Source organism: Pygocentrus nattereri, chromosome 25 (assembly GCF_015220715.1).
Source record: "Pygocentrus nattereri isolate fPygNat1 chromosome 25, fPygNat1.pri, whole genome shotgun sequence".
NCBI lineage: Eukaryota > Metazoa > Chordata > Actinopteri > Characiformes > Serrasalmidae > Pygocentrus > Pygocentrus nattereri.
In genome coordinates this window covers 24,857,492-24,872,962 of record NC_051235.1, presented here as the reverse complement: position 1 = coordinate 24,872,962, position 15,471 = coordinate 24,857,492, and the positions used below count along the sequence as shown (strand labels likewise).

Below are 15,471 nucleotides of genomic sequence, written 5' to 3'. Positions count from 1 at the left end.
TCATAATTTTGAGATACTAAGTCATAATTTTAAGGGAACTTTTTATCACTTACTAGTTAAATGGCTATGTTTTTCTCCAGTGGCTGAAACGAGCTTCCATGAGTTCCACCTGTGTGTAAACCGTGATTTTAGGTGATTAAGCTCTGGTTTAGGCTCCTTTACCCGCCCTGTAAACACTACGCCCTCTAGCCGGTCATCGGTCAGCTGACTGGAAGTGACCTAACGTTAACGTTAGTGCTTTCGCTTTAGGATGAGAGTGAATCAGTAGATGTTGGAACCAGAAACCCTAGTTTTTCACAAAACGACAGAACCGGGCTGGAGTAACTTTATTCTCCTCGAAAAGGCCACTTCAGGAAAACATATCTAGCTAATAATTGTCAAAATCATGGCTGCGTCCGAAAGTTCTCTCCGGAAAATTCTGTCTAAGGTAAGTTAGCTGGGAAGCTAACTAACATTAGCCCCGTTCACGTTCAGGCAGCGTCGGAGGCGGCTTGTTTATTTACATGTTAAAACTGAACGATTTTCTGTCTTATGGCTCAGACTTATAAATACAGGGACCTGACTGTGCGGGAAATCGTTAACGTGACCACATCTTACAAAGATCTGAAGCCTGTGATGGACAGCTACGGTGAGTTTCAGGGTTTGGTGGTAGTAGCCGAAGCCGAGCTGCGCTTCTTATTCGAATTTTTCCGTTCCGCCTTAAATGATGCATTAGTTACGTTCTGTCGCCTCCGCTGCCAGAATGTATTTGCTGCACCATTTAAGGTGGAACGAAAACATTCGTACACGAAGCTGGCAAATGGGAAGCAAACTTAAACCTCTTGCAATGTTAAGTAACGTTACATCTCATAAAACCACTAAACCATACATTTTCATTTTGCCTTGTTCCGAGTGAAATCACGTTTTGACGAGTTAACACACGTTCAACGGTAAACGTTATTGTCTTATTAGTGAATCCTAAACTGATAGCCTAAATTTCCTTCTAACATGTTAGAGTAGAAGGTTTTACCTGTAAGAATGGCATTTTACATGTGTGTGTGCTCACAATATATTTATATTTATATATATATATATATATATATATATATATATATATATGTATATGTAAATATATATGTATATAAATAAAATCAGTAACTGAATACAACAGCCTAATATTCATTTCACATACCATGATAAACTAAATGAAATCCAGTAAAACGGCATTAATAATAGTCTCTTTGTAATCAAACATGAAGTTGGGAAGTGTTTTTAAGTGCTAATGATATCTATAATATGACTTACTTTCTCATAATTACAGAGAAAAATATGAAGTAGTAATTATTATGAGATATTAAGTCATAATTATGAAAAAAAACTTTTTTCTCGTAATTATTAGATAGCAAGACGTAATTATGAGATGCTATGTCATAATAATGAACATTTTCTCATTGTTATGAGTTAATAAATGGATGTATGTTCCACCTCTGGGTAACAATCATTTTATATGATTAGGTTCTGCTTTAGGCTCCTTTACCGGCCTCTGTAAACACTATGCCCATTAGCTAGTCATCGGCCAGCTGACTGGAAGTGACCTAATGTTAAAGTTAGAGTGAATCAGTAAATGTTGAATTTCACACACCACAATGCAATAAATCCAATAATATTTCCATTAAAATGAATTAGGAGAACGGGTTTATTAGTGAGACTGGACATCGTACATGCTTACATGTTAGAATTGGATGTTTATTTGTCAAACACCCTATATTTATTTGTACTGATGACATTACTTCAAAAGAAATTTCTGATACCAAAAATTGTGGATTAAAAGCTGAAACAGTTTCTATATTTTCCCAGTGTTCAACGACGGCTCCTCCAGAGAGCTGATGAGTCTCTCAGGAACGGTGCCTGTAAACTATAGAGGTAAGGAAACAACCATGTAAGGAATTCATTAAGACATTAACTTACTGACAATGACACAATACAACACTGTCACACAGATAACATTGTCTGTCGTAAACAGCAGCGATGGTCTTGCGTTGTAAGCCTGGAAGGCCGTAGATGTTTTTCTGTTAAGTCTTTAGTAACTGTTAGGTGTTTTGACACTTTGTTTTTATGTTTTCTTTTTAGGAAACATATACAACATACCCATTTGCCTGTGGCTTTTGGACACCTATCCGTACAATCCCCCCATCTGCTTCGTCAAGCCCACCAGCACCATGATGATCAAAATAGGGAAGCACGTTGACGCCAATGGAAAAGTCTACCTGCCGTACCTGCATGAATGGAAACATGTTAGTGAGAGTTAATTGGCTTTGTTAGTATGTATTTACTTACACGATAAAGGAGTCATTTTATGGGAACCAATGACCAGTTAATCATTTGTTTGTTTGTGTTTGTTTGCTTAGCCTCAGTCAGATTTGTTCGGGCTAATCCAGGTGATGATCGTGGTATTTGGAGAAGAGCCGCCTGTCTTTTCTCGGCCCACCACACAGACACCTTACCAGTCTTATCAACCTGCTGGTCCACCTGCATGTATGTGAATGTATTTTCTGCTGTATTTTCTTGGTTTTCTATAATATGGACCCTTTAATGCTATGAAAGTAATGATCAGAAAATGTCAGTTCTCCTTGCACAGTAGCTCAGGTTGACAGTTGTAAAAAAAAAATACTAAATATGACTTTTCTCTCTTGTAGCTTCCTATATGGCAAACCAACCAGCCTCTTCATTTAGTCAGAGCCACACTCCTAATGCAGGGTAAGGGGACTTAAACATTCAGGATCGCTTTATTCATGTTACCTTTTATTTATCACTGTCTGTTCTTATAGAATCAAATCTTTACGGTCTCCTGCATTCCTCCTCTTCTCTGTATGTTAGAGGTTTTCAGGGTTACCCTTATCCTGCTGGAAGTTCTGGATATCCAGCCACATCAGCAGGAGCACTCTACACACCTGTGACCCCCACCACTACTGGGGGTAAGTTAATATTGACTTTATTAAGGTGAACAATTTGACAACGTCATTATTGTGATCAATTATTTCATGATACGCCATGGTTTTCAGAGTGTACTGTGAGTATCATCAGTATTTCTAGTGCACTGAATGTGCTGTAAACAGCACAAAGAAGTGTAGGGAATTGGGGATGCGGGATTGTGGACAGATGCTGATATCCGATATTTTTGATGTGCATGTCTGCTGCTGCCAATACATAAACATGAATAAATGAATTAATGAATAAATCTAGAAACAAAAATAAAAATCTAGAAACTGGAATTATATCCACCTGCATTAGTATGTAACATTCATTAGTATAGGGGTACAAATAAATTAAATAAGATGCACAGAAAGTGAATTCACCTAAATGTTCTGCTGTTTGAGAGTACAACAAATCAATCAGTTTGAAATATTGGTCGAACCTAAATCTGTCCGATAGGGTTTTTTTTTTTGGGGGGGGGGGGGTTTTGCCATTGTTATGTTTTTTAAATTTAATTATTAACTGCAGAAACTCTATACTAACGAGAAGCTGCTGATTGGGTTGGCAGCCCATTATATCATTATCTTCTTTTGATTTTAACAACTGTCTGATGTTGTGTGTTTTTTTTTTTTTTTTTTCTTCTTTTTTTTCCAAATGTTGAAAAAATTGCATACATATTCTTGTATATATCTACTTTTTTTTTTTACAAACTACTGAAATATTTTGCATCATGAAGTGTTATTTTTCCACTAGCAGCGTAGTGACGCACACAATTCAACATTTTTTTCAATATGATGTGGTGGTGTCTTGATACAATATATTGTCTGATACAGCAGAAATAAGGAGCGTCTGAATAAGTGCCTTGTGCTCATGTGTTAATTTTCATATGTTAATGTCTACACCATGCACACAACTTACATGAATAGCAGTGCACATTTTCAGGTTCAGTACAATTTTTGATATTTTGTTGAAAATGATTTTGTGCTAATTATATGCTGCACTAATTGGTTTGTCTCCAATGAATTAAGGTTCTCTTATTTAACCTTTGCCTTTAAATAAACCCAAGAATTTTTATTTGGTGTGTCTGTGTGTGTGTGTGTGTGTGTGTGTGTGTGTGTGTGTGTGTGTGTGTGTGTGTGTGTGTATAGCCATTCATTTAAGGGTGGTTTTGGGAATAGCTTAAGCCCCGACTCTCCCTGTCCACTTTACTATGATAGGTTGCACCTAGATGTCTTGCTTTGATCATTGACTGTGTTTTCTATGTAAGCCGATAAATGACAGACCGTCGGAAGAGATTGGGGGACATGTTGAAATCATTATACTCTTGTCACCCACAGTTGACAAGAGTCAGTCAAGTGCATAAAGTCAGTCATACAGTGCAGTTGGTAACTGATTTGTTAGGTTCAGACTCTTGAGTGTATTTCTTACTCTCTTTTGTTCATGTTCAGCCATTATGGCAAATTTCAGCATGGCTTATCAGAAATGTTGCTTGTAAAATGAAACTGATTTATCTGTCACCCAGGTCCCTCTCGTGATGCCACGATCGGAGAGGACACTATCCGAGCATCCCTGGTTTCTGCAGTGAGTGATAAGCTGCGCTGGAGGATGAAGGAGGAGATGGATCGAGCTCAGGCTGAACTGGACGCTCTGAAAAGAACCGAGGAGGACCTGAAGAAGGGACACCAGAAGCTGGAGGATATGGTGACCAAACTGGATCAAGAGATAGTACGGCTTTCTTTTTCTGTCTTAAGAGTAGCAAGCAGTTTTTTTTTTTGTTTTGTTTTGTTTTGAATTGAAGAATTTACCAGGATTCTCTGTAGAATGGCATAGGAGGTATATAATATGTTACATGAATGTCTGCGTTTAGTAAGTAGTATTAAACATATTATGTGGTAGTTTAATGCATATATAGGCACAGGAGATGAGCACTGGCATCATCATTGTCTTGGTAATTTGATATAAAAAGCTTCCTGACCAGGCTTCCTCTGGATTCTTGAAAAGTGTTAAAATTTGAAAAATTTAAAGTCATGAAATGCCTAAAAACGTCTTATTTTTATGCACTAGAGAAATTTCCAGGCATAATTTAATGGATCAGGTATCGGCTCAGCTGGATCCAACTATTATTTCTTTTGTGCACACTGTTTACTTCACTGTCATAGAGGTGCATTATCCACATCCTGCTACAGCCAGGGATGTTTTTAAATGTCAACAGTCTGGAGCTGCTTTAAGGTGGGTGATGAAACTGTAATATCTAAAGTGCCTGTGTTTCTACAGTGTTGGTCTTTGCTGTTTATTGTATAAACATTGGCACATAAAATGTGAGTGAGCAGCAAGTGGCCCATTTTCTGCTGCTCATCACAAATGACATGCCACCAAAACCACATACAAAATACACTCCCACTACTAAGATGTGCTTTTCTCTAGCATTAAAAATGTAACTATCACAGGAATATTCTGCTTTACCAGCTGCTGCTATGCTTCTGGTTTTAAACCCGTGTTGGCAGAAACGGCCCGGTTACATCCAAGTGGCTATTGCACATGTTACGGCAGTATGATATTATAGTGTATTTATAACACTATAAAATGGTTGTTTCACTAAAGTAGTCATTTTACTGTAGTGTTAATTGGCACCCAGCAAGTCTTACCCAAGTTGTTCAGCTGTATTATCTATGAAATCACAAAGATTTGTTTAGACTCACTATCGGCTGATACTCCGTATTAAAGGACTCGAATCTGAACAGAGGCTGAGGGTGGCGAAGGAAGCACGACATCCCTAGTTAAATTCTTAGATGACTCCTGCAGAGCAAGCCATTATAGTATGTCGCTGTTGTCGGAAGAAAACCTCATATCTCCAGTTTTGTCGTTTTTCAGTTTTTGACATAATTTGAAAATACCTGTTACCCTTTACATTGTGTGTAAATTTCATGATGAATGGACTAAAAGAAATGGTCTGAAATGACCTGGAAAAAATTCTGGTTCCATTGACTTACATTAAGGTAAGGTATGCTTTTTCCTTCTCCCGTGAAGTTACTATTTTGGAGATATGAGGTTTTCTTCCCACAACAGCGATATATAGTATTACATTATATATTAAAAACCTTTCATCCAAAAGGGGTCATGTAATCAGAAGTGATCCAGGAGAAGTCAAACACTCTGAGAAGAGCAAGAATCACTTTTTCAACTAGTTGGAATAAATAAACAAGTTTCAACTAGTTGGAATAAAATCGACATTAATACGGTCATATTTGAGTGGAGTAGAAATGGCATTATTTTTGTAATTATTTCATTATGTTGGGTGAACCCTGGGTGAAGGTTTCTGCTTTAACACAGTGATACTGTATGTTCATGATGATATAGCAAACATTCTTAAAAAGTTCATGAAATGTTCGCGCTATAGAATGATTCTTTTCCTCGTTCAGTGGTCCGTAGTCGCTTGGCAGTGATTTTTCTCGTGTAAACTAACATCATTTTTGCAATAGGAACCAGCATAATACTTCACTTTTTTTTAAAACTATGTGCTGATTAGTTCAGAGACTTTTTAAAGGTTTATACACTTTGCATTTTGATATATCGTGACATTTTCTACTCTGCTCTTTCCTCCCAGGCCGACGTGGACAAAAACATCGAGCTTCTGAAGCAGAAGGACGAGGAGCTGACGGCTGCTCTAGGAAAAATGGAGAACCAGTCTGAGAATAACGATATTGATGACCTGATCGTGCCAACAGCACCGCTCTACAGACAGATTCTGAACCTGTACGCTGAGGAAAACGCCATAGAGGACACCATCTTCTACCTGGGCGAGGCTCTGCGCAGAGGCGTCATAGACTTGGATGTCTTCCTCAAGGTCAGTCCCTTTGCTTTGCTGTTTTTAAGACTGGTACGCAGCCCTGCAGTGTTGTAAGTTTTGTGTCTGTTTTTATTTTGCAGCATGTAAGGCTCCTCTCACGCAAACAGTTCCAGCTGCGAGCTCTGATGCAGAAAGCCAGGAAAACTGCAGGCCTCAGTGACCTCTACTGATCAACCCAAAGCTCAGCGCTCCTCACATTTACACCCCTGTGTAGTCTTTGCATTAGCCATATCTGCTGATGGGTACTGGGGGTTTTTCATCCTTCATCCTTTCAGCTTCGGTAGTCAGTGTCTGTTTATGGCCAGGGTATCTGAACGGTACTTCAGACAATTAATCACATTTTGGATAATAACTTGTACAGTTGTATGCAAAAGTTTGAATTCCCTGGTCAACTGTTGCTTTTCTAAGTGAAAATAAGCTTAATGTAATGTAGAACATATTCTTCAGAAAACCGTTTTTAATGCATACTGTCTCTCTGTTTGCTGGAATTAACATATTTGGGGGGGGGGGGCGGGGGGGGGGATAACTAACTAAATAAACACTCTGTAGATAAATAGAAATCATGCACTGAAATGTGCCAAAGAAGGCCATATTTAAGTTTGGATCCTATAGAGAACAAAACATACATTTGACCAGGGGTATTCAAACGCTTTGCAGACAACTGTGAGTTTACATATACTTGCGTTCATTTCCCACGTCAAGCTTGGGGTGTGAATATCAGTAACACTTTAGATTGAATTCTACTTTTTACATTACTACAAATATAAAAATGAAGTGACCTTTTCAGACAATTTGTAATCTTTTGGACAATTTGTCTCTTGGGAACAGCACTTTTCAGTCAAGGGATCAATACAAACGAATGCGACTGCTGTGGTTGCTCGGAGAAGGGTTTAATCTTTGTCTTATAAACTTATGTAAACCTATAAACGACTTTTGTATGCTTGTCTTTAATGGGCCCAAAGTTCAGGAATCTTCTCAGACTGGATGTGTCTCGTAGCAGACACTACTGCATGGACGAATGTATATCACATGCTGAAAGACTCTGAGGTTTCCTCCCTTTCAATCAAAGCACTTTGATTTTCTTACATATGAATCAGCACACTCCTGGTTATGAATGAATCAGTACATCCTGGCTATGCAATCTCAAAAATATACTCAAAATAATGTAGATAGAAGGATTTTCTTTTCTTTTAAGCTGTGCCCAATATGCAAATAGTTGCACTGGAAAATAATCAGAATAAGTACGGCTACTACATATAACCTAGTATGTACTGCACATAGCTAAAATCCTGTAAGTGATGTCATGGGCTGCATGTCATATTACTCCTTGTGCCTTTTACTTCTAATCTAACGCTACAAGTGGTAGTGAATGTCATGGTGTCAATGGGAACAATAATGCTGTTTTGGCATTTGCTTAATGTTTGTTACTTAATATTCTTTTGTAATTTTTTTGTTTTCCTCTATAGATAAATACTTGAATATAATACGAAGAGCATTCTTATTCTACTCTTGTAAAGGGAATAACCAATTTAAAATGATTATTATTATTATTATTACTACATTATGATGTGTAGAGGCATAAATGAATGGATTAAAACGTCAGGCTTGTTTCTTTGGCTTGTGTTCTAGCGTTGCTTTTATTTTTTATTGATATTGTTTTTGTTGTCTTCATGTGTACTTTGTAGTCTTTGCTGTCTGACTGACTTGGCAGCGTTTCTGAAATTAAAGTCTTTTCTGTATTTTTAGCCTCTTTGTGCAATGTAAAAAAATCTATTTTAAGGTCTTTAAAAGTAACTTAAGTATTATTAGTATTTATTTTGCTTCATACAATATGGCTGTCTCTTATCCAGCTGCTGTACTCTGCACTGTATTAATTTTACTCGCTATGCTTTGATTACAAGAGACGAAAGTAAAATACAAGAAGAGCAAACAAAACCTGACCTATATGTACAGAAAAAACGACGCTCAGTGCAGCTTTTATACAAGTTATTTATCACCACAACTTGGGGCTCGACACCAATAACCCCCGGCTTTTCCGTTATCTGATCCTCTTCCCGCCAAACGCGATCGGACTGTACCACTCAGCGGGGATAGTCTCCTTACTCGTTTGTAAGTCCGTATGCAGAGCTGTGGAAAACCAAACCACTCCCCCCCCCTCCGGCGGAAAACGGGTGGTTTCTACCCCCTCCCATAAAGGACGGTGTTCAGCGCGCGTGCACATTTGAATCCCCACCCCCCGCGGTGTGAAGGTAAACGTACAGTTTCTTTATCGTCCTCTTTCATTTTTTCCTCCTGTCTTAATGTGCGCCCAGTTAGATGTTTGAGTTTTATCATTTTACGTGTTTTTAAAGGTGAGAGTTTATGCCGCCCGCTCCGGTATGTCCACTCTCTTAAGGAATAACGCGTCCTTACACGTCGCCTCACAGTCAGGCGTCCGCTCTCCTCCCGTGAGGAGGCGTGGGCCTCGTACAGCGTATCTGGTGATGGGGACTCGGTCGAAATCATCAGCGCCGCGTCTGGCGGTTGTTAATATACGGCGCGTTGAAATCGGATGAACCTGTTCGAATCGCCCTGTATATTCCAGACCTTGACATGCTGGGGCAGTCGTGGGCTGGAGGTTAGGGAACCAGCCCTGTGACCAGAAGGTTGCTGGCTCAGTCCCCAGTGCCGGCAGTCCATGACTGAGGTGTCCTTGAGCAAGACACCTAACCCCCAACTGCTCCCCAGGTGCCGTGGATAGGGCTGCCCACCGCTCCGGGCAAGTGTGCTCACTGCCCCCTAGTGTGTGTGTGTGTGTACTCACTAGTGTGTATGTAGTGTTTCACTTCACGGATGGGTTAAACGCAGAGGTGGAATTTCCCCATTTGTGGGATTGAAAAGGTATCTCTTATGCGCCGTTAGGAGAAAATCGGCTATTCACTTCAACTATCCATAATCCACAGTTCCCTTCATCTGTGAGCGGCTCGTTGCTGTATGTGTGAATGTGTACCTGATTCTGTTTCTGATCAAGTTTAACCTGAGGAATGCTTTTAGAAACCTCCTCTGAACTGTGAAAACAGAACTTGCTCTTACAACAGTCTAGAGCAGTTCATATATATCACAGAGACAAGCGTAGCTCTGAAAGGTATGACCCTGTGCCCCTTTTCCTCTGTCAGTTTTAGATGAGCATCCCCTGCGGTGCTGTACTGTGAGCCTTCTCGCCGACCTGCGTGACCCACAGACCTAAAGCCTCAACACTGGCTATGTGTCTTACCGTGATTCAGGATCAGAACGGTAAGGGTCGGGGGTTCTGAGGTTGGGGGCCTTTTTCTGCTTTGAAAGGATTTCTGCCTGGGCACGTTCAATCAAGATACAGGGCAGTTCACAAGTTCACCAGCCCTGCAGCGTGTGCTGAATATGGTGTAGCCACAAGAGCCTCCCTTTAGGCCTTTACCTCAGAGCTAGGGCTGTATGAGATGGACTGTGATCATATGGTTACATATTGTGATTGTAATATGCCTTAGAAGGCATGTATGATGGAAAAGTGAATTTCACTATTTATTTTTAAATGTAAGAGCTCGATTTTGACAGCTAAACACTGTTTAGATCGAGTCATTCACTCCCCAGTCCATACAGTCAAAATATGGAAAATAAACAGCAAAAACAGCCTGTTTTTAATTCACAATTTTTGTGATATCACATAAACCTTTACATTTACCTATATCCACCTATTGCTCCTGCAGTAAATTAGTTCACAGTACTTGTTTCGACCTGAACTTCTTTTTGAATGAGGCACAGTGCAGGCCAGCCAATCAAAAACAAGCACATTTTCTTGCATCAGTCCTAGGGGTACAGTAACAACAACAGGCAGTTCAATTGTAAGGGATCGTGAGTCGTGTAAACATGAATTACGATTGTTTTTGGTACATAAAACTCACATAAACTTTACAAGTGGACCTCTGTGGGGAATTAAAGCGTTCTACCTCTGAACAGAGGATAATAAAAAGCATAGTTTCATCTTTGTCATTTTATTTACCAAAAAAAAACAGCTCTCTAAAGGAATACAGATATCTCCTGTGGTCAAATTTGCGCCTCTTTAATGTAGAATGTCTTTTTAATGAATACACATGTAGGAATACAGTTTGTGTATTGGCCTTTGTGTCTGTGTGAGACCTTCTGGTATGTTCCTCGAGAAGGATGCTGACATGAGGTACGGACCTGTTAATGCCCATCTCCAGTCTATGCTGCTAGACATGGCGATGGGCTCAAGGATGTGCATGAGGGACGCTAACTGACAGAATCTCACGAATGACAATGCTCAATTTGTTTCTGAGTCTGTACAAGTCTGCATTATAATCATTTTGATTTGTACTGTTAAATCAGATATTGTATATGTATATTGTGTGGTTTAAGTATAATTTGCATAAAGGTGAAACTACTTAGACCAAGTCTGTTTTAGATGAATACACCTGTGGCTCTCTCTTTCTCTTTCTCTCTCTCTTTCTCCCTCTCTCTTCCTTTCTCTCTTTCTCCCCCTCTCTCTCTCTCTCTTTCTTTCTTTCTTTCTTTCTTTCTTTCTCTCTCTCCCTCTCTCACGCTCTCTCTCGCTCTTGCTCTCTCTCTCACGCTCTCTCTCACTCTTACTCTTTCTCTCTCTCTCTCTCTCTCTCACAGCTTTTGCCTTAGTTGAGCCTTTGTGGGTGAGGTTTTGTGTGAATGATGGGTTGACCTTTTAATCGTGTTTTTATGGTCCTTTAATCCTGAAAACATCGTATTACATGTTATGATCTATTCTTATTTTGAAATTGAGTGTGTGCTCTTTTTAGTTTTTTTTTGACATTAGCAGACAGCTTCCAATTCCATAACCTCCTAAAACTCTAATAGGTTGGGCCTGGCAGTCCACACAGTATTTAGCTTTGGTTTAAGTTGGTTTATTAAACTATGGTTTATAGGTTTATGAACCTATCAATCACGATAGCACTTCTCGATATTGTGCAGTTCTATTTAAAAAGAAAAAAAGTAAAATAAAATGTAAAAAAAAAAAAAAAATCAGTGAGATATAAATCACTATACGAGCAGCTTGGCTGTATTAATGACTCATTATCAGAAATGTCCTGAATGCAATATACCATCAATGAACCTTTGACCTTTTAATCTGCCATCCTGCAGGCCTCAGACTTCCCCCACCCCAACACACATGCTAACACACATGCACACACACAACCCCCTCCCCACCCAATCACCCCCACCCCATCTCCCCCACCCCATGTGGACTCTTCCCGCTCGACCATCCAAAATTTCATTTCACAGATGACAGGCTTCAGCCTCTAATCCAGCAGCTGTGAAGGAGGAGAGGACCGGCCAACTGTTTCAACTCTAATCAGCTTTTATTGCACACAGGAGAAAGAGAAAGCCCCCCACAACTTTAACCAGGCCTGTGCTCCGATAAGGGGCGGGGGGGCTGCTCACTGTTATTCACTCAGAGTTGTTAGGCAGGACTGTGTCAGCAGAGCTGTTGCTGCTAATGGTTCTGTCAGCGCTGCTGCTTTCACCCTGCAACCTTCAGCGTCCACAACAGCAGCCCGTGTCGTGCCACTCAACCTGCTTCTCTGGCCTTTTAAACCTGTAAATACACTGTCCATCAAAATACACTGCCTCCTTATGAAACAAGTAATGCTCGCTCCACTGTTACTTTTCAGTAAAGGAAGAATAATTTAAAAACGATTTTAACATAAAACAGATGTTTGCTAATAAAATTGTTATTGTATATCATATTGTTACTTTTGTTAAAATGTATTTTTCAGTAAGAGTAGATTTTGTCTAAATTATGACTGAAATCATATAAAAAGGTTTAAAGGGTCAATATCATGGAAAGGTTTTACTCTCTGTTAAGAAGTACACCATTTCCAAAAACATTGGGACACTGTGCATAATGTAAATAATAACAAAATGCAATGATGTGCAAATCATTTAAGTCCTATATTTAATTGAAAATTACAAAGACAACATATGTCAACACATCGCAAAGATGGGACAGAGGCCACAAAAGGCTGGTAAAGGTCAGTAACATGATTGTGTATAAAAAGAGCATCTCCGTCTTTTAGAAGTAGAGATGAGGAGGGGTTCACCACTGTGAAAGACTGCACAATCAAATTGTGCAGCAATTCAAAAGTAACGTTTTTCAATGCAAAACAGGACTTTTGTTTTATCATCTATGGTACATAATAACATTAAAAGATTCAAAGAATCTGGAGAAATCTCTGTATGCAAGGGACAGTACCAAAAACCTGTACTTGCTGACCCACAGAGTGGTGGACCTCAAGCAGGACTGCATTAGAAACAGACTTGATCCTGGATTTGGAATAGAAATCACTGCATGGGCTCAGAAGCACTTCAGAGACCCGCTGTGAAAACAGTTCGTCGCTGCATCCACAGATGTAATTTAAGACTCAAATGCAAAGAAGAAACTAGATATAAACAGGATGCAAAAAAGTTGCCACCTTCTCTGGGCCTGAGCTCATTTAAAATGGACAGAGGGGAAGTGAAAAAGTGTCCTGTGGTCTGACAAATAAACATTTGAATTTTTTTTATATATGATGGTATAGGGGTGCCTTAGGGCACATGGCATGGGTGACGTGCACATCTGTGAAGGCACCATTAATGCTGAATGATATATACATATTTTGGCAAAATATGCTGCCATCCAGATGTCGTCTTTTTCAGAGAAGGCTTTGGTTATTTCAGGAAGGCAATGACACACCTCATTCTGCATGTATTACAGCAGCATAGCTTCATATTAAGAGTCTAGGTGTTAAACTGGCCTGCCTGAAGTCCAGACCTGTCACCACTAAAACTTTTGATGCTTTATGAAATTAAAAATACGACAAAAGAGACCCTGAACTGTTGGCCAGCTGAAATTCTATATCAAACCAGAATGGAAAACATTTCACTTTCAGAACTACAGCAGTGTCTCCTTATTTCCCAAACACTTGGTGTTGTTAAAAGAAGAGGTGATGAAACACAGTGGAAAACATGACATCGTCCCAACTTTTTTGGAACATGTTGTTGGCATCAAATTCAAAAGGGGGGGGGTTTGTAAAAATAATCAAATTTCTCATTTTCAACATTTGTTGTCTTTGTAGTATTTTCCTTTAAAAGTGTGATTTACATGATTTGCATATCATTGCATTCTATTTTCATTTACATTCTGCACAGCACCCCAACTTTTTTGGAAAAGGGATTGTAAGAGTTTGGTCTAGTATGTAAACACTTAATTATCATAAATGCAGAAAATCAGATTTTGTCAGTAATCCAATCATTGCGTTTACATGCACTTGAGTAATCAGATAATGGGGAAACTTCAGGTCTACATGAGCCAGACAGTTATCTGATTTCTGAAAATGGACAGGTAAAAATTAGTTATAATTTTGGTATATGAACCTCTATGAAGGTCATAATTGAAACTCGGGGAGAAAAATAAAACTTAAAACAAGCAAAATGTGTCCCTTAAGTCTTGATGAGCGCTGACATTACAAAGAAATGGGTAGAGTTGTTGTCGGTTGTTCCTTCTGTTTCAGTTTTTGCAAAAATAGCAAGATAAGATTGATGGCCTGTGCTTTAGTTTATCAGAGCTATGGACTGATAACCCACGCACTTTCCTATTTTTCCTTCCAAACGAGCAGATTGCAATCTTCTCCACTGCAATCAAGCAGTGATGTTTGTTTGAGAGTGTTTGATATACTGTCGTATGCTGTAAAACGGCAGGCTTTTAAACGCTCGACAGAAAGCTCACAAAGCTGTTTATGGGGCTTAATGTGTTACGGTGGCCTTGTCGATTTTTACTGCCCCCTGGGCGTCAGGCAGAGAAGCCCAGCGTTTATTGGCCGTCAGGTCACTGTCATTGCCTCTTCACTCTCAGCCGGAGTGACGGCCATATCCCGTGGCGACAGGATGGGACGAGGCTGGGAGAGTGACGGCCCGTCGGCTGCAGGGTCTGCCATGTGACTGCTTCTAGGCCTTCTTCTCCATGACAGCTTATTGACCTCAATCTAAGAAAGCTGTCTGGGGCCAAACACCCAGGGCACACGGATTTGAGTGAAGTGACCAATTTGGGTCCCTGATGGATCCGCATGGCTGTGCTCTGCGCCCAGGATCAGCGTTTGAGGGTTCAACTCGATGCCACTATATATCATCCACAACAAGTGCCTAAGGATCTGAGGTAAGTCACAGGAAGCAAAGTCAGAAAATGTAGCATTGCTGACAGGTTCCATTATGGCAGGAAGATGGGGAACACTGGAGAATCCCAGTCCTCCTTCAGTCAGTAGCCTTTAATGAAACCGTTTCAGTGTACCTGCCCTACACATTCTCCAGCCCTGTCCCAGTTCACTGCTCCATGCTATTCATCCTAATAAGAAAGTGTAGTTTTGTCAAAATATGTAAATTAAACACATCAAAGCAATCCACTGTTTAAAGTCATTACAATTGTATTCAGAACAAATTTAGTATATGTTTAAAATGCACCTGGGATCAACTCTGCTGATGTAATTTGTAATTAATAAATGTTCTTCATGCAATTCTTATGTTAATATTGAATTAAAAATTCAAGTTATAAAACTCAACATTTTTTAGTTCTTATTGCTTGTTCTGTACACTGCTTCCCCCATAACTCCACTGCCATCTCATGAACAGAGATG

General features: G+C 39.6%; 1 protein-coding gene across 1 annotated transcript; it reads left to right on the top strand.

The window, feature by feature from the left end:
* The first annotated feature begins 175 nt into the window (after positions 1-175).
* Positions 176-7,299, top strand: tsg101b (tumor susceptibility 101b). Its single transcript, XM_017722793.2, has 10 exons — positions 176-427; positions 541-628; positions 1,837-1,902; positions 2,110-2,273; positions 2,388-2,514; positions 2,676-2,736; positions 2,857-2,954; positions 4,475-4,677; positions 6,557-6,796; positions 6,880-7,299. The coding sequence occupies exons 1-10, from the start codon at positions 386-388 to the stop codon at positions 6,967-6,969; spliced, it is 1,179 nt and encodes a 392-aa protein (XP_017578282.1). The 5' UTR covers positions 176-385; the 3' UTR covers positions 6,970-7,299.
* The last annotated feature ends 8,172 nt before the right edge of the window (positions 7,300-15,471 follow it).

Coding starts and splice junctions, on each gene's coding strand:
- tsg101b (XM_017722793.2), top strand. CDS start 386: ATGGCTGCGTCCGAAAGTTCTCTCCGGAAAATTCTGTCTAAG. Junction 2,274..2,387: donor ACCTGCATGAATGGAAACAT/GTTAGTGAGAGT, acceptor TTGTTTGCTTAG/CCTCAGTCAGATTTGTTCGG. Junction 2,955..4,474: donor GACCCCCACCACTACTGGGG/GTAAGTTAATAT, acceptor TCTGTCACCCAG/GTCCCTCTCGTGATGCCACG.